Source organism: Gymnoscopelus braueri (genome assembly GCF_963280865.1).
Source record: "Gymnoscopelus braueri genome assembly, chromosome: 5".
Classification (NCBI taxonomy): domain Eukaryota; kingdom Metazoa; phylum Chordata; class Actinopteri; order Myctophiformes; family Myctophidae; genus Gymnoscopelus; species Gymnoscopelus braueri.
Genome location: NC_137606.1, coordinates 1,979,644 through 2,003,777, shown reverse-complemented (window position 1 = coordinate 2,003,777; position 24,134 = coordinate 1,979,644). Strand labels below are relative to the sequence as shown.

The following is a 24,134-nucleotide window of genomic DNA, read 5'->3' as shown; positions in this document are numbered from 1 at the left end:
GTGGCTGCAATTCAAAACTGGCCCCTGTAAAAGTCATAACCGAACCCCCCCCCCCCCCCCCCTTTTTTTCCACTTGAATGTTTTACTGTACATATTTTTGTTTTTCTTATTTTTCAATTTGTAAACTGTTTATTATGTTCTACATAGAGTCACTATGAATTGAGTACTTTTGAAACAAGCCATTAGGCTTTAATGGGCTTTTCAATCCTATTTAGTTGACCTTGTATTTAAACTGTACTTTCATGTGCTATTTTTCTGCAAACTTCTAAATAAAGTATTCAATCAAAAGTCTAACCAGGAAACTAACTAGACAGGACTCTCATGCACCTTGTCTCCTGATGCCCTCTGGGAGGCGCTACAGTTGTATCAAAGCAAAGACAGAGAGACTCAAACAGATCTTCTTCCCCAGAGTCATCATTGTAATGCACTGATTCTGGCCTGGAAATCTGGTGAAAATAGCCAATCTACAAGCTCACAACATATTCATAACACGTTGTGAGCTTGTACACCGGCTATTTTTGGCTGACAGACTGATGTCTTTAAAGGTAATCATTGCTATAGAGTGTTTGTTCAGTAACAGGAATCTCCATGTCTCTACAGCTCTTTATTAAACAGAAAATGCATTTTCAGGCCGGGATACCAATTTGATCCAATCAGGATAGAGAACTCCGATAGGATGCAGATTAAACAAGTGAAATTGGAAGTGAAACACTGTAACATTTAAGCTGATAAATGGGTACTCTTTCCTGATTGCCTGAAGTTTTGCAACCCACCTTAAATTGTATTTTCTGTTTACTAAAGAGCTGGAGAGACAGGGAGACCCCTGTTACTGAATAAACACTCTATATTATAGAGTCACTGTTATAGAGTCTATAACAATGATTACTATCAGAAAATAACTATAATTGTAGATATTTTATATATGTAGTAGCTGGCATGTCCAAGACACATTCCTCTAAGTCCAAAGGACCAGTGAACAAACATTGAAGTCAGTCAGTGGTTCTCAAACTTTTTCGTGCCAAGGACCCCCAAAATGATATGTATATGGCCGCGGACCCCCATCTAAAAATGTTTTGTGCCAGGGATCTCCAGAAGCAAAGATTTGAGGTAAAAATGTAAAAAGGTAAAAAAAAAATATATATATAAATATTTCAGAGAGGTAAGACTCCAGGACGAGAGGCACAAGTACGGTACATTTTGATGATTTATTCACATGAAAACAGGAAACACTAGGAGCACTGGGAATTAAAACTGGGATCACTAGGAACACTGGGAGCACTAGTAGGAGGAACACTAGGAAAACCACAAAGAATACAGAACACAATGACTTTCACTCAAAATTAAAAGGAACACAACTGAAAAGTTCATTTACACTATAAACATGGAACACAAGAAAATGCTTAAAGTTTTTAAATCAACAAACATAATCAACAAAAACTGAAGTGCCCTTGAGCAAGGCACTGAACCCCCAACTGTTCCAGTTTTTGATTGATTGAATTGATTGAATATTTTATTAGGCAAAAAAAATGTAAAACAGCACAGTTACATTTAAAATACTTTGTCTAACAGGTCCGTTCATAAAAGTCCTTGCGGACTTGTTTCCAATGAGGGCCTTGGTATTCATAAAATAACACTATGTACAAAAAAAAAAAAAAAAAAAAGGGGAAAAAATATGTACAAGGACAGGGGGGGGAGGGTCTGCTGTCTAATGGGAAAATGGTACTACCTCCTCTTTTGGCCTCCTGAAAGCCCAGCGAACTGCATTTTTTGAGGGATGGAGTTAGACTATTCCAATCCTTGGTGGCAGTGCTGTAGAAGGAGAATTTGCCCATGTTTGTTTTATGGGTGGGTGGTACCAAATTGTTGTTAACGCTCCCTCTGGTATTGTGACTGTGGGTGTCGCTAACCTTTTGGAGGTATTTACTCAGATATGCGAGAATAGGGGGCATATCGGGCAAATTTGCATTTACAATTTTGAAGGCCAGTCCCATTTTTAGTTGTTTAACCCTGTCTTCCACCCTGAGCCAGCCTAGGCTGGCAAAATGGGTGGGAGAAAGGTGGGTCATGGGCCCCAATCCGAGGAGTAGCCGAATCAGTTTGTTTTGGGAGGTTTGAAGCTAGTCTTCCAGTGGAGCTCCTTAGTGGCCATTGGCCAACAGTATAAGACTGTGGTTGTACTAGTCAGCTCCAAGGTTTTAATGTGTGCATAACAAACATCTGATGTCTCCCCGGGACCCAAACTTTAGTGAAAATAGCAGATCTACAATTAAGCTCACAAGCTCGCAAAGCAATGCTTGTGAGCTTGTAGATCGGCTATTTTCAGTACTTCTTACAAAAAATATATATATATTTATGTTTGCTTTTTTTAAATCATTGAATTTGTTTCTAATTTATGAAAAATCTTGCTCTTTTTTATTTTATTTGTTTTTAAACAAAAAAAGAAGAGATATTTATTTACTCGTGACCCACAAATGTGTCCCCGAGACCCCGACCCACTGTTAGGCGAAGGGACGGATTAACCCTTCGTGGTGCCCGGTGCTTGGACCCGGCTCGGTGCCCCGTGGGACGGTTTTGTCAATGGGGAGGAGGGGCAACAGTGGCCTATCATATGACTACTTGCACGCGCGCAGGTTGTGCACGCACTGCGCGCGCGTGCATGTACGTGAAACTCCCGCGGGGAGGCCCCGCGATTCTGCGTTACGCCACTGGACAAATACATATTGATTTGGGGGTCCATGACATTAAAATATTTGAGAACCACTGGTTATAATAATAAAACATTTGTAAAGCAAGCCCAAATAAGCAACTGCACTTTAGAAACAACAAACAAGCCCAAAAAACCACAACCCGCAAGTTCCGCAACTACCAACTTATTTTACGGTCGTGAGGACCCATATTGAATGAAGCCGAAAGGCTTCTTTGGGTGTTTCCATCCTTTTTAGTTGACCTTGGCTTGTATTTTGAACTGTGCTTCCATGTGCTTTTTCTCTCTGCAAACTTCTAAATAAAGTATTCAATCAATCAATCAAACCAATATTTACAAACAACTTCACAGAAAAATAAGACCAAAGTCGCTTATAATAATAAGCAGACATGGCAACACTGCCTTCTTCACATACATTACTTCCGTTCCAGTTTCTCTTGTAGTCCTAAACCTCGCGTCAGCAGGCTTTCCGCAGTGGCTGTGGAAAGCATAGGTGGAAAGCCTTCATTTCTATTCTGAATTAACCATAGTGATCTGGTCTAAAGCCCGCCTACTGTGTCCTGTAATTTGCACACGCACATACATGCAAAGCCCCGTTTCCGTATCCGCTCTAGACCCCAGGCCGGATCAGCAACCCGCTGAGCCAATTGATCCTGATTGTAGTCCTGTCGCGTTTTCGTTGTGGTGGAAAAAGTACTCCATTTTTTTACTTAAGTAAAAGTATCAATACTGCAATGTAAAAAAATACTCTATTACAAGTACAAGTCCTGAATGCAAAATTTACTTTAGTAAAAGTACAAAAATATTGGCATCAAAATGTACTTAACGAAAAGTAGAAAGTCATTATGCAGAAGGTCCCGTTTCACACGTTTTCAAATGTATAAAATGTATAAAAAATCTTTTGAAGATAGCAGATCTACAAGCTCACTGTAGATTGGCTATTTTCAAATGGCTGAAATGTATATAGGGCTGAAGTGGTTAATGTATGTTTTGTAATAATAATCAAAATCTACAAAGTAACTAAAGTTTTCAAAGAATTGTAGTGGAATAAAAGTACAATATTTGCCTTAGCTCCATAAAGAACCTCTCACTCCGCTATACAGCTCCGAGATGAGGTTCTATGTCGTTACCTTCCAGAATCGGGTATACGTCCGCCAAGGCTCCGCTGTTTACCCTTTTGTATACGTCGTATCCCAAAACTAATGGTAGATTCCAAGCCGCACGGATGTTTAAAGTTTGGAACGGAATGGAAAATTTTAGGAACGGAGCGAAACTACCCATTTAAATCGCTTATTTAGTCAGCCTGTGGCCATGTTTCCCATTGTAGCCAAACCGGGAGCAGTACTGGCAGCGGACGTAGGGGGGTTTTCCGGGTTGAATGGGAAACATGGCCACAGACTGACTAAATAAGCGATTTAAATGGGTAGTTTCGCTCCGTTCCTAAAATTTTCCATTCCGTTCCAAACTTTAAACATCCGTGCGGCTTGGAATCTACCATTAGTTTTGGGATACGACGTATACAAAAGGGTAAACAGCGGAGCCTTGGCGGACGTATACCCGATTCTGGAAGGTAACGACATAGAACCTCATCTCGGAGCTGTATAGCGGAGTGAGAGGTTCTTTATGGAGCTATATTTGCCTCTGACACGTAGGGGACTAGAGGTAAAAGTACTGAAAATTGGAAATACTCCAGTAAAGTTTTTAAAAAAAAGTTAAGTACACTTGAGTAAATGTACTTTGTTACTTTACACCACTGTCTGTCGTGTTTTCGTTTATACCCGATCCATGGGGAAACTCCAGCACCCACAATGCACGTCGCTGAATTGCGTAATCGCTCCAGCGTCAGTCGCGTCGGGGAAGCAGCGGTTGACAGCCAGACGAGAAGAAGAAGAAGAAGAAGGGGCCGAAGTCAGTGGTAAACAAATCGAAACTTGTCTAAAGAAAAGTCGCGACAACTCGAAAGTGTCGTCGTTTTCGGGCCGTTTTAGAACATGTGACGCCGTTGCGAAGTTCCGCTAAACTCGTTGAGATAGAAAGGCGACCGCGGCGAGGAGTCGTGCACCTGTCAAACCTAACTAGGTTAAACGTGAGCTAACACGTTAGCTGAAGCTAGCTGGCTCTCTTTGATTCCGCTAACGTTGGCTAGCCAGCCGGTAACCGAAAGACTCGCCCCGAAACACGCACGCCCCTATTTTTGTTTTTCACGGACCGCTCGCCCCAGCCGTTTCTGTATTATTATTATTTTTTTACTGAGGATAAGAAGGTTAGAAATAAGTTTAGGGTTAGGATAATTTAATAGGTTACGTTTAAGAATAAGTTAAGGCACCGTTTTACTGAGGTTACGTCTAGGAATAAGGTTTTGGCACCGTTTTACTGAGGTTACTTTTAGGAATAAGGTTAGGTTTGGGCATAGTTAACTGAGGTTAGGTTTAGGAACAAGGTGAGGTTTTGGCACCGTTTTACTGAGATCACGTTTAGGAATAGGGTTTAGATTTAGCCATTTGGGAATACCAGGTGGCGACCGTTCCGAGGTCGCCGGATTTTGCCCCCGGGGCGACCGTGTTTTGGGGCGAGATGTCATCCCCCTCATCCTCCAGGCGCCAGTGGTGCTACCTGTGCGACCTGCCCAAGATGCCGTGGACCGTGGTGTGGGACTTCAGCGAGGTGGTGTGTCGGGGCTGTGTGAACTACGAGGGAGCCAACCAGATAGAGTTCCTGATCGCCAGCGCCAGGCAGCTGAAGAGAAGCCACGGGATGCAGGACGGCAACGTCAGAGGGTCGCCCGGTCCCTCTCCTAATAAATACGGCACAGGTGGGCAGTGGTGGAAAGTAGCGAAGTGCATTTACTCAAACTCAAGTACTGTACTGAAGTACAATTTTGAGGTACTTTTTTACTTTTAACGGAGTACTTCCAATTTTCAATCATTTTACTTCTACTGCTGCATCTCAAAGGCAAATATTGTACTTTTACTTATTTGAAAACTTTAGTTACTTTGTAGATTTTGATTATTATTACCAAACGACTTCAGACCTTGGCAATTTGAAAATAGCCGATATACAAGCTCACAACGCCGTTGTGAGCTTGTAGATCTGCTATTTTCAAAAGATTTTTATACATCTTATATTTGAAAACTTGTGAAATGGGACATTCTGCATAATGACTACTTTTACTTTTGGTGCTTTAAGTATATTTTGATGCCAATACTTTAGTACTTTTACTTGAATACCGAACTTGTAACGGAGTATTTCTACATTGTGGAATTTGTAAAAAATGTGAGTACTTTTTCCATCACTGCAGGTGGGAGAGGAGACGTGGCGACAGACGTGGGCAGGTTGCATTCAGACCGCTTTGAAAGAGGAGGACGAGGAGAGACCATCGTGCGCGTGCCACCCAACGGGCTGCATCGCGACGGACAGCCGCTGCAAGAAGTCAACCGTCAAAGCCCCAGCAGCAGCCGGAGACCAATGATTGGCGCTGCCATCCCCCCGAGTTTAGTGACTCAGGGTATCGCGGGTATTCCGCACGGGCTCTTGACGGGCATGCCGGCCGGTCTGACCGCCAGGACGGCGCCCATGAGCGGCCCTCTGATCTTCCCCGCCCCTGTGCTCGCGGAGATGAGCCGGCGACAGATGAGCATAGGGATGGCCATCGCGCCGTTTATCACCCCTGAGCTGGAACGTGAACTGAGCTCGTCCCAGTCACAGACCAAGACACTGACCCAGGTCCACACGCTCGTGGCGGGCAGTAGCGGCACCAAGAACGCCGGCCTTCCCCCGTCCTCCGCGGCCGGAGGCGTGAGCCAGACCAGCCCGAAGCCTGCCTCCTCCCCGGCCAGGCAGCCGCGTCCGCTGACCGCCAGGTCCGGAGGCGATCCCCTGGGATCCAGCACTTCAGCAGAGGCTGCCACCGCGGCCGCAGCCTTACCCCACTCGGGAGCATCGGAGCTGGGATCGGCGTCGGCCGGCAACACCCTTTCCTCTGGAACCACCCTTTCCTGCACCCTGTGTCACGAGAGGCTGGAAGACACGCACTTTGTTCAGTGTCCGTCTGTGCCGGGGCATAGGTTTGTTGTTTTTAAAATAAGCAGTTCTGATAGCCTTTTCACCATGAATATCTGTTTGGTGCTGTGAATTTTGTTATGTATTTTATTACTCTCCCATTATCAAACCAATGCATTTAACTCATTAAGACCTGAAGCCGATTCTAAAAATGTCTTCTAAATCCTAACAGTTTTCTGAAAAACCTATGTTTCTATGTCAGTGGTTCTCAATCTTTTTCATGTCAAGGGCCCCGAAAATTATATGTTTTTGGCCGCAGACCCCCATCTCAAAATATGTTGTTCCAGGGACCCCCGGAAGCAAAGATTTGAGTTAAAAATGTTCCCATTAAAATTAAAAAAATATATATTCAAAGATTTGCACAAATGTTCACGATCTTTCAAAAATAGCAGATCTACAAGCTCATAGCACGGCACTCGGTGCCGCGCTATGCGCTTGTATATCTGCTATTTTTAAATAGCTAAAGTATAAAATAATGGTTTAAGAGGTTACACAGATGCGTTCCCGGTTTGAATGGGTTAAAATATGTCATGTTTTCTTTTAATCATCAGTATAACCAATCTTCCATCTTCCCTCCATCTAGGTTCTGCTTCCCATGCACCAGAACATACATCCAGGGCCGGAGGGGTGATGGCGAGGTGTACTGCCCCAGTGGAGAGAGATGTCCCCTGGATGGCTCCCCCAACAGCCCCCCTTGGGCCTTCATGCAGGGAGAAGTGTCCACCATACTGGGTACCGGTGGGCCCGGTGCAGCTGCGGCCTCGTCCTCAGCAGGAGCTGGTTCTGGCGCTGGAAGTGGGGATGTCACTGTCAAGAAAGAGAGGGAGACATGATGGTGGTCGATGTTCAAACCAGGACTCCAAGCAGGAACAGGTAGGTCCACACAGACATCTGTTTTGCAAGGGATAATGAGAAATAAAACCCGACAGGGTGACATAATCCCCCTGAAGGGTTTTATTTCTCAACAATGACCGGCTGACTTTCAATTATCCCGCTACACGGCTACTTAATAAATTGATTAATAAATTGACCCAAAATTAACAACAAAACAAAGTGTGTCCTTGCTTACGGTAATGAGAGTATTCCATAAGCGTTGTGCTGGGCGGACACGGTCGCCTCGGAAAAAAAGGAAGTGTTGAAAAATGTTTTCAAAAACATTCTTGAGAGCTGTAGCCTACATGACATTGCGTTTTGGTTTATGTGGCTGTCATGTTGGGTACAGCATAAAATCAAGCATTGTAGCAGGTGCTCTGAGTCTTTGATTAGACAGCGGTCTGTTATAGAGCTCATCGGTCATTATTCAGAAATAACACAGCGCTGAATTCAGTGATTGACCAATCAGAATCAAGCATTCAACCAAGCCGTGTAATAAACAGAAAGAACACACTGCTGAATTCAGTGATTGACCAATCCGAATCAAACATTCAACCAAGCTGTGTAATAAAGGTGGTTACACACTGGCGAATATGCGAATATACGCAAAATTTGGACTCGTTCCGAATAGTTAAAAGACGCTTTTTTCGCTCAGCGAAACTGGTGTGGAAGCTTGCATTGACTTTATAAGGTTTAAAAAAAAAACGTAATATTCGCATGAAAAAAATCGCCCCGGTGTGTAAGGACCTTAAGTCTTGATAAAGTATGCTCATGCTATAATGTGAGGCATCCCTTGGGGTAACATTATAGTGTTTGGACTTAAAGTTATTAAAAACCTTTATGAGGGAACTGTAGCACCCTACGCTATTTGATTGGTTAATGGTTGGGATGAAATGTTTATAGCTTACAGCTGGTCCAGTTAAGATGTTCCAAATGCTGATAAAGGCCAGAGGGAAGACGTTAGTTAGTTTGACTCCAGCCATGCATAAAAATAAGCATTTAAACTTATCCTTTGAGTGCGGCTGCTCCCTTTTTTTGATAATACATCTTTAAGAATCTGTCATGAATCCAAGTCTTGTGAGTTGAGTGTGCCAATCCTTTGGACTACTAGATATGACCGAATCTTTGAAGGGTCTTGTGGTGTAGTGGTTTGTAATCGAAGGGCTCTTGATTAGATTCTTGCCACTTGAAAGACTGGATGGACAAATAAGATCCCCATGTTGGGCAGTTGACAGATGTCAAACTTACTGCACTGACTGTAAATGTTAGAATTGCCAAATGTTTCAGTTGTATCATGCAAAGATTTGTTCTGTTCACCGGGCCGGGTCATACCAAAGATGTGACCCATCTGGGACCCAATGCCTCTCTGCTTGGCACTCGGCATCAAGGGTTGGATTGGGGCTAAGTCCCTGCGACATACCAGCGTCATGTCCAGGGGGTGTAGTGTACTTGTATGTTATGACTGGGGGATCTACAGTACTTGTACATCAAGCTGCCGAATGCTGTAGAAACAGGAGCTTGAGAACCGTTGGTTCCCAAGGCTACTTACAAACCAAATACTAATCATGCTCCCAATTATATCAGGAAGTATCACAAGCATTCTAATTTATTCCCCAAGAATAAATAGTAACTCACAGTTGTTGATGTTGGTGGTGGCATTATATAATTGTGTGTCTTTGTCTCTCCAGAGTCGTGTCTCATACCAGAGGGTGGCATCTCTGGACCCGGACTGATCCAGACTAGAAGTAACAGAGATTACCAACCCTTCTTTGAGATAGCCGTCACACAGGTCCTAACTACATCTCACATCACCTGATTTGATCAACGTTGTTAATATGAGATATCTGACTGACGGGTGTTCTTTTTCACATTTTTGTTGTGTACTTGTTTTTCACTATTCAAATATGTTATTTGAAGCCTCAGTATTCCCATGTATTTGCGTTCATATTTGCAAATTACTCTGTGTATTGTCTCGCACAATCAGGGATTTTTACAGAAAGAAAAAAAAAAAGCCACCAAAAAACAACAACGCCAGAACTGGGATCTGTTTGTTTATCATGATATTGCAGCTTCACATTAAGCTGACTGTAAGTGACCTGAAGAAAGGACAGTGTTGCCTTGTAGAAACAAGTTAATGTGTGTCACGGCATCAACCTCGTCTCAGAGTCTGACTCTCTCTGAACATTTGGCTTCTTGTCAGATTTAATACAGCCTTTGGACTGATGCACACCATTTCCTCTGTTTCTCATTGTACAAAAGGGAATAATGTCACTGCAATCTCCATGCAAAAGGCTGGCAGCTGAGTCACAAAGGTCCATTGTAAAAGCACAGATATGATCCAGAAAGTAGCACTTATTTCTGGGAAATATTACATTCTTAAATAAGAGTTCAATTTAAATATTCTCTACAATACGGTGAGAAAAAGAGTGGTGTGTATTGGGGCCAGCCTGGAGGCTTTTAAGAATGTACATCAAAGGTTCTATTGATTAGGCCTATTTTATACGAGAATGTTAAATGGCATATACTGTATAGGATCACAATAGTGTGTATCTGCAATCTATAGTTAAAAGTATAAGCAGTATGGAATATATAATGAAAGACAGTTGTTGGATTGCTTACCCTGTATGTTTGAAAATCAAACTGAATAATTATGCTATTCTCATATGATCCTGGAGCGTTGAGTCCACGTTTATGACCATGGACCTTTTATTTTATTTTTTATTTTTTTTAGATCAAAGCACATTTTGTAGTTCAAATATAGTTAGCACTACATTATAAGAGTTTGCTGGGATGATTTGTAAGTTTATGAAATTAGTGTGTGCATTCACTGTCTGCAGCATAGTCTTGCGTGGCCAGCCCTCAAATCCCACTCCTCTCTGAATGGCTAAATTGTGACGTGCGAGTGGTGCAGTAGAGTGTTAGGACCAGGGTCTGTCTGCATTTTTCTGACCGTGTAGGAACCATAAAAAAAAAAAAAAACTTACTGTATATTGATCAGCAAAAATGTCAGTGGCCCAGCCCAATTCTATCCTCTTTTCGCTTCAAAATCACCGGCTTCGAATGCTATCAATGCATTGAATGGGAGATTATCACGTTTTATCAGACCATTGAATGGGCGAGTAGGCGACGAGTAGGCGATATACGGACCTACCCGCGATTTGTCAGACCATTCATTGGGCGTAATCAGGAGCTACTGACCTACTTGGAGGCGGAGCAGTCCCCACAACAATATTTACGATTCTATCTAATATCTACGAGCCTATCGGTACATAACTCCAACGGCGCTGAGTAGGCTCAGGCGAACGTCACACCGTTTAGGACGGCAACTCGGTCGCTTTAGCTCCCTCGGTGGTCCTTCACGGGGTGACAGTTCGCCTGAGACTGCGCGCCTCCGTCATGGTCCGAAACCAAAACCGAAACTGAACTATTTAAGTCATCTCCGTTGGTAGGTCAGTATGTCTTGATAACACCCAATGAATGGTCTGATAAATCGCGGGTAGGTCAGTATGTCGCCTACTTCGCCCATTCAATGGTCTAATAAAAGATGATAATGTCCCATTCAATGCATTGATAGCATTCGAATCAGGTGTCAAAATTCCCTAGGCTTTCTTTCTGAGAAACCAAGCATGGGATCTGCAGAGTAAATCCAAAGAGTGGTTCTCTGGTTCCAGGTTTTATGAGAGTTGTTCATGTTCACAAACGGAACAATTCAACAACAAACAAATAGGGGGCCAGTTTTTCACTTTTAAGTGCAATACTGTATATATATATACATGCCCTCATTACTAAAGCACAAGAACCAAAGGTAGTTTTGTCCAAACGGTTATCTAGGGATGTACATTTATTATGGAAAAAATCTTGACCAGGTCTTAAAAATAAATTTGTATTCATCCAGTTTACTGGCCCCACGTGGCCTTAGTAGTTTCCTTACAGAAATTTACATACACATGTATAGAATTTAGTATAGAAATCTATAGGGCTTCTATATTTAGTTACAGCCTACAGATCAGGTCTGTCGTAGATTTTTTTTCTTTTAAAAGAAGAATTACATTTTAATTGCACTGACATGTCATGCAATCCTTCAGAAGTGCCTTTATAAGATGTTTACCGTCTATAAGTCTGTCTGGGATCCTCAGGGGAAGTAGGAGTGCAATGGCTTTTTTTTGTGTATTATTATTATTGAGTCATGTGAATAATTAACCAAAATCTGTTTTCTTTTCAGTTGTCTTTGATGGTTATTTGCTTTTATCCTAAACCTTTGCAGGGGAGGTAGGCCATTCATTTGTTTGGGGTATGGTCTTTTGGTTGTCTTGTATGCCTATGTTGTAGTTTTCTGTCACATGTCATTGTTATATGTGATGTTTTCATTTCCTTTATGTACAAAACATGAAAACATTAATAAATGGAATGATAAAGTTGCCTCAATTTTCTCTAAGTGTATACTTAAATAAGTCGACTGACTCTAGCAGGCTGAGTTCAAATGATTTTAGTATATTGGTTGAAATCAAGGTTGTTTGTTTTTTACCCCTACAAGTTCCCTCTTGCAAAAAGACATCTTGCAAAATTAGCACAAGTTTATAAGTATTAGAATGTGAGCAATGACAGTATAAGGACATGCATGCTGAGAGATTTGTTTCACGCCCATTGGAAAACATACACATTTTCACAGCAGCTATATCGACATAAGCGTAATGTTACGTTACAGGTGTTACCAATGATACAAATTAGGTTTTGTGGCATTCATATAAAGGCTCTGCTACACTAAACAGAGCATATTTATGTAAATCCAGTGGTGTAAAGTAACTAAGTACATTTACTCAAGTACTGTACTTAAGTAGCCTACAATTTTGAGCTATTTTGACTTTACTGGGTACTTCCAATTTTCAGTACTTTTACTTCTACTCCACTACATATCAGAGGCAAATATTATACTTTATTGATTGTGATTATTATTACAAAACATACATTAACCACTTCAGCTCTGTATACATTTCGGCAATCTGAAAATAGTGTTCTGCATAATGAGTACTTTCTAATGTTGGTACTTTAAGTACTTTTGATACCAATACCTTTGTACTTTTACTCCAGTACATTTTGAATTCCGGACTTTTACTTGTAACAGAGTATTTCTACATTGCAGTATTGATACTTTTACTTAAGTAAAACATCTGAGTACTTTTTCCACCACTGTACATCATTGTGACTGTCGTGAAAACGATCTATTGATTGATCAGGAATGACAAGCTGCAAAGCTCCTGGATTGGGGACCAGTCGAATATTATTCTCAAACGAAGGGCTTTCCCTTGGCCACTAGGTGGCGGTCTTTGACTTTTCTCTAAATATGTAATGACAGAACGGCACATTCGTTGCAGTGTTGCCATGCCGGCTTATTATAAGCGACTTTGGGCTTCTTTTTCTGTAAAGTTGCTTGTAAAAATGGGTAGTTGCGGTTTTTTGGGCTTGTTTCCAAAGTGCGTTTCCAAATGTTTTAATTGTTATTTAAACCAGTCCCAAATATTTTCATAAATGTTTTGTGCCAGGGAGCATTTGTGTTAGAATTTATCAACAATATTCAAAATATTCCACATTTTATTTCACAAGTTTTTGAAAATAGCAGATCTATAAGCGTTGTTGTGAGCTTGCTTGTAGGTCGGCTATTTTCATATAGCCGATAAAGTGCTCGTGTGGCCTAGTTGCTTCTTTTGGGCTTGTTTCCCTAGACCTGGTTGCTTATTTCTCTCACAGAAACTGGCAACACTTTGTCTTGCCTGTTCTTTGTAGAGGGACTTAAAACTGACTGGTGGAAAGTCATTAAAGGGGAAATCCACCCATTTTCAATATTTAACTATGTCATTAATATAGCATAAAGGAGTTGTGTGGAAATAAGAAAAAATTAAAAAAAAAATTAACATTGCAAAAAAATTTAACATTGCAAAAAAATTAACATTGCAAATTACACCATGATGAGTCATCACAGTGTAATTTGCAATGTTAATTTTTTTGCAATGTTAAATTTTTTTGCAATGTGAATTTTTTTTTTAATTTTTTCTTATTTCCACACAACTCCTTTATGCTATATTAATGACATAGTTAAATATTGAAAATGGGTGGATTTCCCCTTTAAGTACCTTTACTCAAGCACCGCATTTGAGTACGTTTGAGATACTTCCTTTATGTGATTTTTCCATTTTTGTATACCACTTTACTTTTACTCAGAGGCAAATACTGTAGCCTATTTTTACTCCACTGTTACTTGACATTACTTTTCAGATTTAGCTCTATATAGGCTATTAATGGAAAACAAACTGATACATGATTATGATATGTGTTGTAAGTTAAACTGCCCAGCATATAAAGCAAGCAGCCCCACCATTACCAGCTACTATACGAAAGTGATGAACACATTAATGGGTTACTAATCCAATCATTATGATGCAACATGATGAAATGGGCCATTCTAACCAAATGGACCCTTATGGGTCTGTAACTCTGAGTGTACTCTCAGAGTTACATTAACATTTATTCCACAGTATATTGGGGTCCCAGAGATAGAAATGCCATTAAATGGGGGTCCGTAGCCTAATGCATGTCAAACTGGGGGTCCTTGAAATTAAAATGGTTCAGAATCACTGCTAGAGCCGTAAAAAAATGTTCTCTTATTATTGGGGTACCTGGCATATCTTTTCAAATGGGGGGTCTGCGGGCTAATAAGTGTCAATTTAGGGGTGCTTGACATGAAAAAGTTTGAGAACCACTGATTTAAGCGTTAGTAAATAAATAAAAGACCACCACTAAACGATGTGTCACAATAACCAAGTCTTGGTGTTCGTAGTGCATGTTTATTGTTGTGGAGAGTCAGGGAGAGTGTCTGTCTGAATGCATAGAGCCACAGCAGGCTGATCTGTCGTTTCCTCTATTAGTGTCAACTCATTAAGGCTATTGTTAAAGCAATTATAGAGGTGTTAATGGACGGAGTCGGGGCCATTGGCATGAACAACAGCTTGGCAGCAGGAGGATATGGCGGTGTGTGTTGCAAAGAAGGGAAGAATATTCAATCTCAAAAGCGTGTGAAGAGAGAAAAAAAACCATGCACCCCATCCCGAGCTTCAACCACAAGACAGCCTAGAACACTGACTGAGGGCTGAGGCCCACTCCTCCAGATGATTTTACTCTTATGTTCTAGGTAACATGATAGGTGGGCACTAAAGAAGAGTGGGCACCTCGCTGTTAGATTTGGCTATTTATTTCCAAAATGTTAAATAATAAAATATTCGGAAAATGTTTTTTTTAAAGTAATGTATTATATGATTAGAACATGCTTAAACATTTGACATTTAATGTATAATATTTCTACAATTGCTGTATATCAGTCATGTGTTGGGGCATCAACAAGAAGTTGAAGGATACATTTAAGTCTGATAATGATGTAGGCCTACCGTGCATGTTATGTATTTACATTACTTAAGACCATTTTTCTAATATTTAATTTTACATTTTGGACAAATACATTGAGGTGAGATGTCCTGTATCGATTGTCTATGGCAAAAGAATCAAGAGGGTTATTTGTCGCTACAGGTATAAAGAAGCACACGTGACGCACTTATTTAACCTGAAGGCCAAGGCCTAATAACTTCTACATGCTATGTGTTGTTAATATGGATGAGACCGGCGGATGAACCCAGACTGTTGATTTTCCTGTGTCTGCTAATTATCGAAATACAACAAATGATGCATTCTATTAGCCTACCTCTGATGCCTCATGCCAGTGGTGGAAAGTAACTAAGTACGTTTAACGTACTTAGTTACTTTCCACCACTACTACGTTTACTTAAGTAGGCTACTGTACTTAAAGGGGTAGTTCACCCCCCAAATAACTTTTTTTCTATTGATTACTCACCCCATGGAGCCTTGAATTCATGGATATTTATTTGTTTTTGTCGCATTCCTTCCTTTATTATTTGATTATAATAAATTTAGCCCCATTGATTCCGGTAGGAGACACAAATGCATTTGTGTCTCCTACCGGAATCAATGGGGACACATTTATTATAATCAAATTATTGGCTTAGGAATGTGACAAAAACAAAAAAATATCTATGAATTCAAGGCTCCAGATGGTCAGTAATCAATAGAAAAAAAGTTATTTTGGGGGTGAACTACCCCTTTATGTAGCCTACAATTTGAGGTAGCCTACTTTTACCTTAGTGGAGTATTTCCATTAAAACTTTTTTTAAATCACTTCTACTCCACTACATCTCAGAGTCAAATATTGTACTTTTTACTCCACTATTAAAACAATAGTTACTAGTTTCTTTGTAGATTTGGATTATTATTACAAAACATACATTAACCCCTTCAGCCCTATTTAAACTTTGGCTATTTTCAGGATGTTTATACTTTTACTCAAGTAGGCTACATTTTGAATAGCCTACTGGACTTTTACTTGTAACGGAGTATTTCTGCATTAGGTATTGATAGCCTACTTTTATTACTTTTTCCACCACTGTCTGTCTGATGCCCATTGCATATCTTGAGTTATTTCTCTTATGAAAGTTTACGTCTGTCGAGGCTTAATTACATCATTGCATACATTGGACGTGTTATAGCTCTCAAGTCGTTAATCGACTTGACGTTTTTGCAAACAGGCGATAATGGTTGGGTTGTTGAGAGGTGACGGTGGTCAGGATATACGATGCTTAGATTTGCAATATGCATAACCTAAACCAGGGGTTCTCAAAGTGGGGTCCGGGGATCCCCATGGGTCCTTCAGGGAGTTCGAGGGGGTCCCCAGCTAAATTATTTATGAACCAAATGGACCCTTATGTGTCTGTAACTCTGAGAGTGTACAAATGGAACCAAATGGACCCGTTGGATCCATTTGGTTCAATTTGTACACTCAGAGTTAAATTAACATTGATTGCATACATTTGGGGTCCCATAGATAGAAATGCCATTAAATGGGGGTCCGTAGCCTAATGCATGTCAAACTGGGGGTCCTTGAAATAAATTCAAATGGTTGAGAATCACTGCTAGAGAGCCGTAAAACTTCTTCTTATATGGGCGTCCCTGGCATATCTTTTCAAATGGGGGTCCGCGGGCTACTAATAAGTGTCAATTTGGGGGTCCTTGACATGAAAAAGTTTGAGAACCACTGACCTAAAACATCTGATGCAGCGCTGGGACAAAATATTCTCCATAAACAAATACATAATAGTGTAGGCTAGTAGGCTAAAAACATGGTGCATATTCTTAACGTTGTGGAAAATGCATTTTTACAGACACACAGCCCTCCTTCCTGGTGGTTTATTTCCTTGGGATCTTGTCTCAGAGGTGATCCCATCGACCACCCGCCTGCGCATCCATTACATGTCCATTGAGCGGCCATTAGGCCCAGGCTTTGACATTCAGAGGCCCTCCGTCTGCGTCAAAGTGGAGAGATGTGTATTCTAACAGGCAAGGAAACAACCCTGGGGACCAGTGGGGGGTCCGTTCCGTTACACCAGTGGTTCTCAAACTTTTTTTCCATGTCAAGGACACCCCAAATTATATGTATTTGGCCGCAGATCCCCCCATCTCAAAATGTTTTTTGTTCCAGGGACACCCCAGAAGCAAAGATTTGAGTTACAAATGTTCGCTTTAAATATATATATATATATAGGCTACCTATGATTTAGGCCTAGCCTACATGTTGAATGCAAGTGGAGTGTAAAAAAAAGTTTGCACCTTCCGAATGAATAGAGAATTTTACAATGCAAACTAGCATTTTTCAAATCGAATTATCTTTGCATATAGCAAATTCAGGGTTGTGCACCAGCATGACATTTATTTTTTTCCAAGTGGTAGGCTATTAGTCCTATAGCCTAAACGTTTTTTATGATTGTATTTAAAAAAAAAAACACAGTGCGGGGTCTGAATCTTGGGTTGTTCTTGATGAATAACACCTGGTATATCCACTATCAGAAGTGATAGCCAGGAAAATTAACGACTCTCACACGCTGTCCTCAGGGATTCCCCAATCTCTCTGATGAGCCTCACTCACTTCAAGACAACACCTCGTCTCCTGATCACATTAATGCTCACATTAATGATCAAACAGTGCAATTTCTATTTCTTTTTTTAGTACGCCTATCTATCTATCTATCTATCTATCTATCTATATATATATATATATATATATATATATATATATATATATATATATATATATATATATATATATATATATATATATATATATACTCTCTCTCTCAGTATATAAGTATTCAGAAGTAGCCACATATTATAATATGCATTTGTACTGTAATGTAGGACATTTCCAAAGAATGCATTTTCAAAAATAGCAGCTCTATCCTATCACATGTTGCACGCACTGTGAGCTTGAATCGGCTATTTTCACTATATATTTGAATTAATAATATATTTTTGTAAGTTTGGGTCCCAAGAGTCCCTTTCCAGACATGTAGTGGAGTCAAAAGTACAATATTTGTACTTGAATGAGCTTGCAATAATAATAATAATAATAATAATAATAATAATAATAATACTCAATGTAGGCTACTTAAGTACAGTACTCAAGTAAATGTACTAAGTTAATGTCCACCACTGTATGTACAATAAACAAAACAAAACAAAAGACTAGCTGGAGAATGCAGCAGGCCAACATCTGGGTGTCTGTCTGACTGTCTGCTGCGGCCCAGGCCAATATACAGCACGCCAGGGGGCCGCAGAGCCCTTTTCCCCCAACCCGGCCTTTCCTGGATCCTGCCACCGTATTCAAATCTCAAGTGCGGGGCGGGACTTCACCTGCCGCCTTATAAAAAGGGACGGCAAGCTTTTCTGGACTATATTTTGCCCGTCAAGTCAACCCAGAGCGACCCGGGCCCCCAGTGGGACATTGTGAGGATTTTTCTGTAGCTCTAGTCTACAATCTATCGACGATAAACAAATGGATGATTGACAAATAAGAAATATTTACTTTACTAATAGGAGGACGTCAACATCACATTTCCCCCCATTCTTTGGTAACTTTTTTTCTCCTGTCCTTTTCGGAGAAGGAAAGCAACTTTCAATTGGAATTTTCAGAACATCAAGTCAGATTCGTTTCACCAACTTTTTTCAACATTTGGATTTTTTTTTCTTCTTCAACATTTGGCCGAGTGTAACGTTTTTCTACTTCAAAGAGTGTTGTCGGGGATGTTGAGCTCCGTGAAGATGGAATCTCACGATCTTCCAGAGTGGAATACCTTCTACAGCGAAGCCAGTGAGGTAAAGATGCGTCTAAAGCAACTATTATAACACACACTTATTTGCATTATATTGACTAAGTATAGGCCGACATTAGTAGGCTTTACGCTGACTGGATTGGTCATAGCTATACATAATCCGATCGGGTCATTATTTCTTACTTTAACAATAAATGTGATGTATAGAATATAATTCCATAAATTAAATATATATATTTAAGAAGTAGTGAAAATAGCAGATCTACAATGTGAGCTTGTAGATCTGCTATTTTCACTAGATTGGGTCCCAGGCAAACGTCTATGTTTTATTTTGGGTCTTGTGCTAAAACGTTTGGGAAAACCACTGGCCTAGAAGACTACATTTAATAAACGGTAGGCCTATACTCCAACAAATGGAAGACTAAACGAAATAAAAATTGTCAGTTTGTAAACAACCATATCCTTTTTGTTCTTAGCCTCAGAGTAATTTAGAGACAATTCCATTTGGAATTCAATAAGGCTACAAACACCATCGCAAGGAAATGGCAGATTTTCTCGGTAATTCGATTAGAGTTAATTCCATCAATAAACTCCACACCTCTCAGATCCCCAAGACTTGATTCAATTAAAGAGACGATAGCTTCAGGTCATATTTAAACAGTGGTCATTATTGTGCTTTTATCTGAGATTTCTCTTCGTTTACTTTTTCTTTACTTAAATAGTAATCATTATTTCTCTCCTTTTTATTGCCTTTTTGTCGAGGTGTTTAATTCGGATATTAGTATTGAGTAGCCAATGTATTTTTCAGTCGCTTTATAACGACCATCCATTATAATATATTTATTAAAAAATAATTATTACAATTAATGATTGTTTTTCATGAATCTGATAACCCTGTAGTGGACTAATACATTTCCCTTTACACAAAGTTGTTCCATGAAATGGTTGCAAGAAGTTGTTTGAAAGGAACTGCAGCCATGACGCGCATTTTACGCGTTTTCAGGTTAACATTGCCATGTGAAATCCATGTCCTGTCCGCGCATACCAAGGGCTGCATTGTCCATTGATAAGGCTTATTTTGTCAGTGGAAAACCAACCGCTTTTTTTCTTGATATTATTATTCATAGATTTTTTTTCTTTCTATTATGTTAACTGCCGAGATGTACAAAAAAAATTAGAAAACATAGTCATATGCATTAAAACATCATTTACAGTTTATATTGAATAATATTTAGATTATTCAATCATTTGCTATAAATGCAACTTTTCTCTCTCTTTGTTAATTTACCCATTAAAACCGGGAAGGCATCTGTGTCATTTTAGGTTTTTGCGTTGGCTATTTGAAAATAGCAGATATACCAGCTCACAGCGTGTCACTTTGTTGCCGCACTTGTACATCTGCTATTTTTGAGCCTTTTTGAAAAATCTTGAAAGTGTGAGAACTACTGATTTAGAAGGCATTCGTAAGGGGTAAAAAATTCACTCACAATTAAACAACCACTTATGCATGTCTATGCTGTTTATCTTCTCTCTCTCCAGATGTATTCCTCTGCCAGCACCATGAACTCGGGTCTTGGTTCCATGGGCGCCATGGGAACCATCAACAGCTACATCAACCTGAACCCCACGGGCGCTCCGGCAGGCATGAACATGGCCGCCTACCCCAGCTCCAGCCTCAGCAGCTCTCCGCTCACCTCCATGGGCTCCGGGCCCGGACACATGTCTCTCTCCCCGGTGGCCTCCTCCCTCAACCCGGGCTCCCTCGCGCAGCTGGGATCCCCCACCCCTGCTTCCCTGGGCTCGCTGTCTCACTACCAGAACATGGGACAGTCCATGGGCCAGCTGGGCTACCCCTCGCCCACCTCCCTCAGCCGGGCCGGGCCCAAGGAGGTTCCGAAGCCCTATCGGCGCTCGCTGACGCACGCCAAGCCACCCTACTCGTACATCTCCCTCATCACCATGGCGATCCAGCAGAGCGGCAGCAAGATGCTGACGCTGAACGAGATCTACCAGTGGATCATGGACCTGTTCCCCTACTACCGCGAGAACCAGCAGCGCTGGCAGAACTCCATTCGCCACTCGCTCTCCTTCAACGACTGCTTCGTCAAGGTGGCTCGCTCGCCGGACAAGCCGGGCAAGGGCTCCTACTGGGCGCTGCACCCCAACTCGGGCAACATGTTCGAGAACGGCTGCTACCTGCGGCGCCAGAAGCGCTTCAAGCTCGAGGTCAAGTCGGAGAAGAGCAAGGGCGGGAAGGGCCAGGAGGGCGGGGCGGCGAAAGGAGGCCATGGCGGAGAGAACCTCCTCGAGGAGCACAGCCCCGTGGGAGGCTCCGAGGGAGCAGACTCCGCCCACTCTGACAATTCTCACCCCGGCTCCTCTTCCTCCGAGGAGCAGCAACAACACGCCAGGAGTTCCATGGTTCCCTTAGACTGCGCCCCCCCGCCGCCACCTCCTTCCTCACACCTCCACAGCCCGCCCGGCTCCCTCCCTCCCCCCTCCTCCTCCGCCGGCTCCATCCCTCCGTCCTCCATGAGCATGTCCCTCTCCTCCGCCTCCTCCTCTATCTCCAACTCCCTGCTCCACGGCCACGCCTTAGGGGGCGGCAGCCCCCACCTCCTCTCCAGCCCCATGCAGCAGCACCTGGACCTGCAGGGCGACGCCCTCAAGTCCCTGGACCCTCACTACAACTTCAACCACCCCTTCTCCATCACCAACCTCATGTCCAACGAGCAGAAGATGGACCTGAAGTCCTACCAGGACCAGGTGATGGCCTACAACAGCTACGCCAACGGCTCGCCGATGGGGGCCAAACAGATCTACGACCAGGGGCCGGCGGCCATGGACTCAGGGGCCTACTACCAGACCCTGTACAGCCGCTCAATGCTCAATGCCTCCTAATATGGAGGGACACCTCCTTCCCTCCTACCTGTCAGCTGAAGGGACACGAAACAGAGGCCTGTGGAGGAGGCAAGGACTGTGTCTTTTTAACGCTGTCTCAGTCTTTCTCAGTGGTTAAGAAAAGGACACCTGTGAGGGCTCTCTTTCCATCGTTGAGTCCTTTCCTTACTCTCACTCTCTTTCTTAGATTCTATCACTTTCTCTGTCTGTCTGAGAGAGAGACATGCATTCATCTAAAATGGCTGCCGTGTTTGAGGGACCAAAGAACTTTTTCTTTTTTACATCTGGGTGGGCGGTCACAGAAGAACAAGGGGACATGCAAGTTTCATGGAATCTAGGAACCTGAGAATTGATATCAACTTGAAAACGGGATATTATCAATACTGAGCTGATGATGAAGACATTTATCTCATCTGTGTAAGTCTATATAGAAGCTAATACCATTCCTCGCTAGTCGTTGCTTGCCATTTCTACTTTTCCTAAGCATTTTGTCAATAAAACAGTTTCTTCAGCCACATAGAAGTACGAGATGAAGAAAATTATGATTTGTACAATTTGTAAATAGAGCTAATGTGGGTGTAAAAGGATTATTTGCATTTATTTATGAAGGGGAATAAATTTTAATATATCTTGTATAGTATGCTGTGTTGACCAGTTACAACCCAAATGTGAGGTGTTTTAGTTTTTTAGCCAAAGAGAGGTGAATTTCAGGTTACTGCTCTAAGCGGTTGTTACTGCAGTAGGATACAGTGAAGTCCAGATGATTTTTTTTTGTGTTACAACATTTCTTTTACAGACTAAAATCTTGTTATACTGATGTGTTATAGTCATGTTTCTCAGATCACACATCCGTCAACTCGCGGGTAGCTCATACAGTTTGTTTAAACAAAATGGTGGACGGTTGTTTTCGGTTGATATGAAGAATAGCTGCTTCCCCTGCACCATGGGAGGCGCTTAGAAGAAGAAAAATGAAAAGGAGAGACAGTAACTGTGGTAATTAGCAAGTCAAGTTTTCTATGCTTTCTTTTTCTCCCCCCCCCCCCCCCATCTTCCAACGGGCCCTGTTTTTATTGTTACTTCCAGTAGACATTACACCAGAAAAAAAAGTTATATTTTGTCTCAAACTCATATAATTTGAATATTTCACAACTGATACCAGGGTGATGAATGTGTGTGTCTGAGTTCAGTCGGTTACTAAAGATAGTAGAAGGGAGGAGAGATGCACTACTGGAAGATTTACATACAGTACTTTGCACTATGTGAGCTCCCACTGTGCTGGGGTGGGCCTGATAGTGTGTGTGTGTTACAACAATGCTTACTAATGACTTCTCTCATTGGATCAACTCTTCGACTCAGTAGGATCTCTGTGATGATGTCAAAAGCTGGGCTGCGTCAATCTCTGATGTTGCGGAAGCCTCATACTCAAAAAGTGCTTTTTTTAATGACAATTTTGTTGATCTTGTAAGATCAATTTAAACTGACAGTCTATTGAAGGATTATCGTTGTATATTTTACAGAGGACGCAGAGTTTTCAGGTCATACGCTGTTCTTTGTTCAGTTTATTCCAGTTTTGAAGAAAGATGTATTTTATTTAAGCTATGATGACTTTGGAAAGTGTGTTGATATAATATATTGTATTTTTATTTTATTTTTTTGTCATTTGTTGTTGGTTTGAATGTTGTGATTGGATTGATTTATGTTTTCTTTTCTTATTAAAAAGGCAAAAATTATGGGGAGAAACAGTGCTGTTGTCTTTTCCTTTCAGTTACAGAAAAGAATTAAAACAAATTATGCATCCATGTTATGGCAAGAGTTAATATTTTGAGACCACTAAAATAAACGAAGTGAGGTAACTGAGAAGACTGAAAAAGAAAAACATGGGGTAAAAAAGTCACATTTCCAATGTTGCGTGATAGATGTTTGCTTGATATACATAAGTATATCATCTTGCGAAGGATGCAAAGTTGCTTTGAAATAACAACAAATTATCTCAGGCTAGTTGCAGTCAATCTTTGGCAACTAAAATAAGCAGAACACTTTTTGTTGTGTTGACACACAAAATGTAAAACTATTCTGACCCAGAATCTAAAGTTGCAACAAAAGATTGTTCTAGTTCAGTGGTTCTAAACATGTGGGTCCGGAGCCCCAGGGGGGTCCACACATTAACTTTTTGGCGGGGTCCCCAGATTACAGTGAAGTAACAATTTAAGGACTTTTTTAATACCTAAAAAAACCCAAATAAGACCATTACTGCACCACAAGTAACAAACTACTAAACTGGTCAAACATGGCCAAATTGACAAATAATAAAAGAAAGAGACAAAAATTGTGAAAATAGCCGATCTACAAGTTCGCAACGCCTCACATTATAAGAT

At 41.2% G+C, this 24,134-nt stretch overlaps 2 protein-coding genes across 2 annotated transcripts; both read left to right on the top strand.

Moving 5' to 3' along the window:
* The first annotated feature begins 4,599 nt into the window (after positions 1-4,599).
* Positions 4,600-12,056, top strand: irf2bp1 (interferon regulatory factor 2 binding protein 1). The gene is made up of 4 exons (XM_080427890.1): positions 4,600-5,516; positions 6,003-6,768; positions 7,347-7,636; positions 9,325-12,056. Exons 1-3 carry the CDS (start codon positions 5,279-5,281, stop codon positions 7,594-7,596), a joined length of 1,254 nt encoding a protein of 417 aa, XP_080284016.1. The 5' UTR covers positions 4,600-5,278; the 3' UTR covers positions 7,597-7,636; positions 9,325-12,056.
* A 6,444-nt stretch (positions 12,057-18,500) lies between these two features.
* On the top strand, positions 18,501-23,499 carry foxa3 (forkhead box A3). The gene is made up of 2 exons (XM_080427942.1): positions 18,501-18,901; positions 20,398-23,499. Exons 1-2 carry the CDS (start codon positions 18,830-18,832, stop codon positions 21,757-21,759), a joined length of 1,434 nt encoding a protein of 477 aa, XP_080284068.1. The 5' UTR covers positions 18,501-18,829; the 3' UTR covers positions 21,760-23,499.
* The last annotated feature ends 635 nt before the right edge of the window (positions 23,500-24,134 follow it).

Bases quoted from the DNA above. Each gene is read 5' to 3' on its own strand.
- irf2bp1 (XM_080427890.1), top strand. From the start codon at position 5,279: ATGTCATCCCCCTCATCCTCCAGGCGCCAGTGGTGCTACCTGTGCGAC. The intron at 5,517-6,002 runs GTGGGCAGTGGT...CCATCACTGCAG, and splicing joins TCCTAATAAATACGGCACAG to GTGGGAGAGGAGACGTGGCG. The intron at 6,769-7,346 runs GTTTGTTGTTTT...CCCTCCATCTAG, and splicing joins CCGTCTGTGCCGGGGCATAG to GTTCTGCTTCCCATGCACCA.
- foxa3 (XM_080427942.1), top strand. From the start codon at position 18,830: ATGTTGAGCTCCGTGAAGATGGAATCTCACGATCTTCCAGAGTGGAAT. The intron at 18,902-20,397 runs GTAAAGATGCGT...CTCTCTCTCCAG, and splicing joins TCTACAGCGAAGCCAGTGAG to ATGTATTCCTCTGCCAGCAC.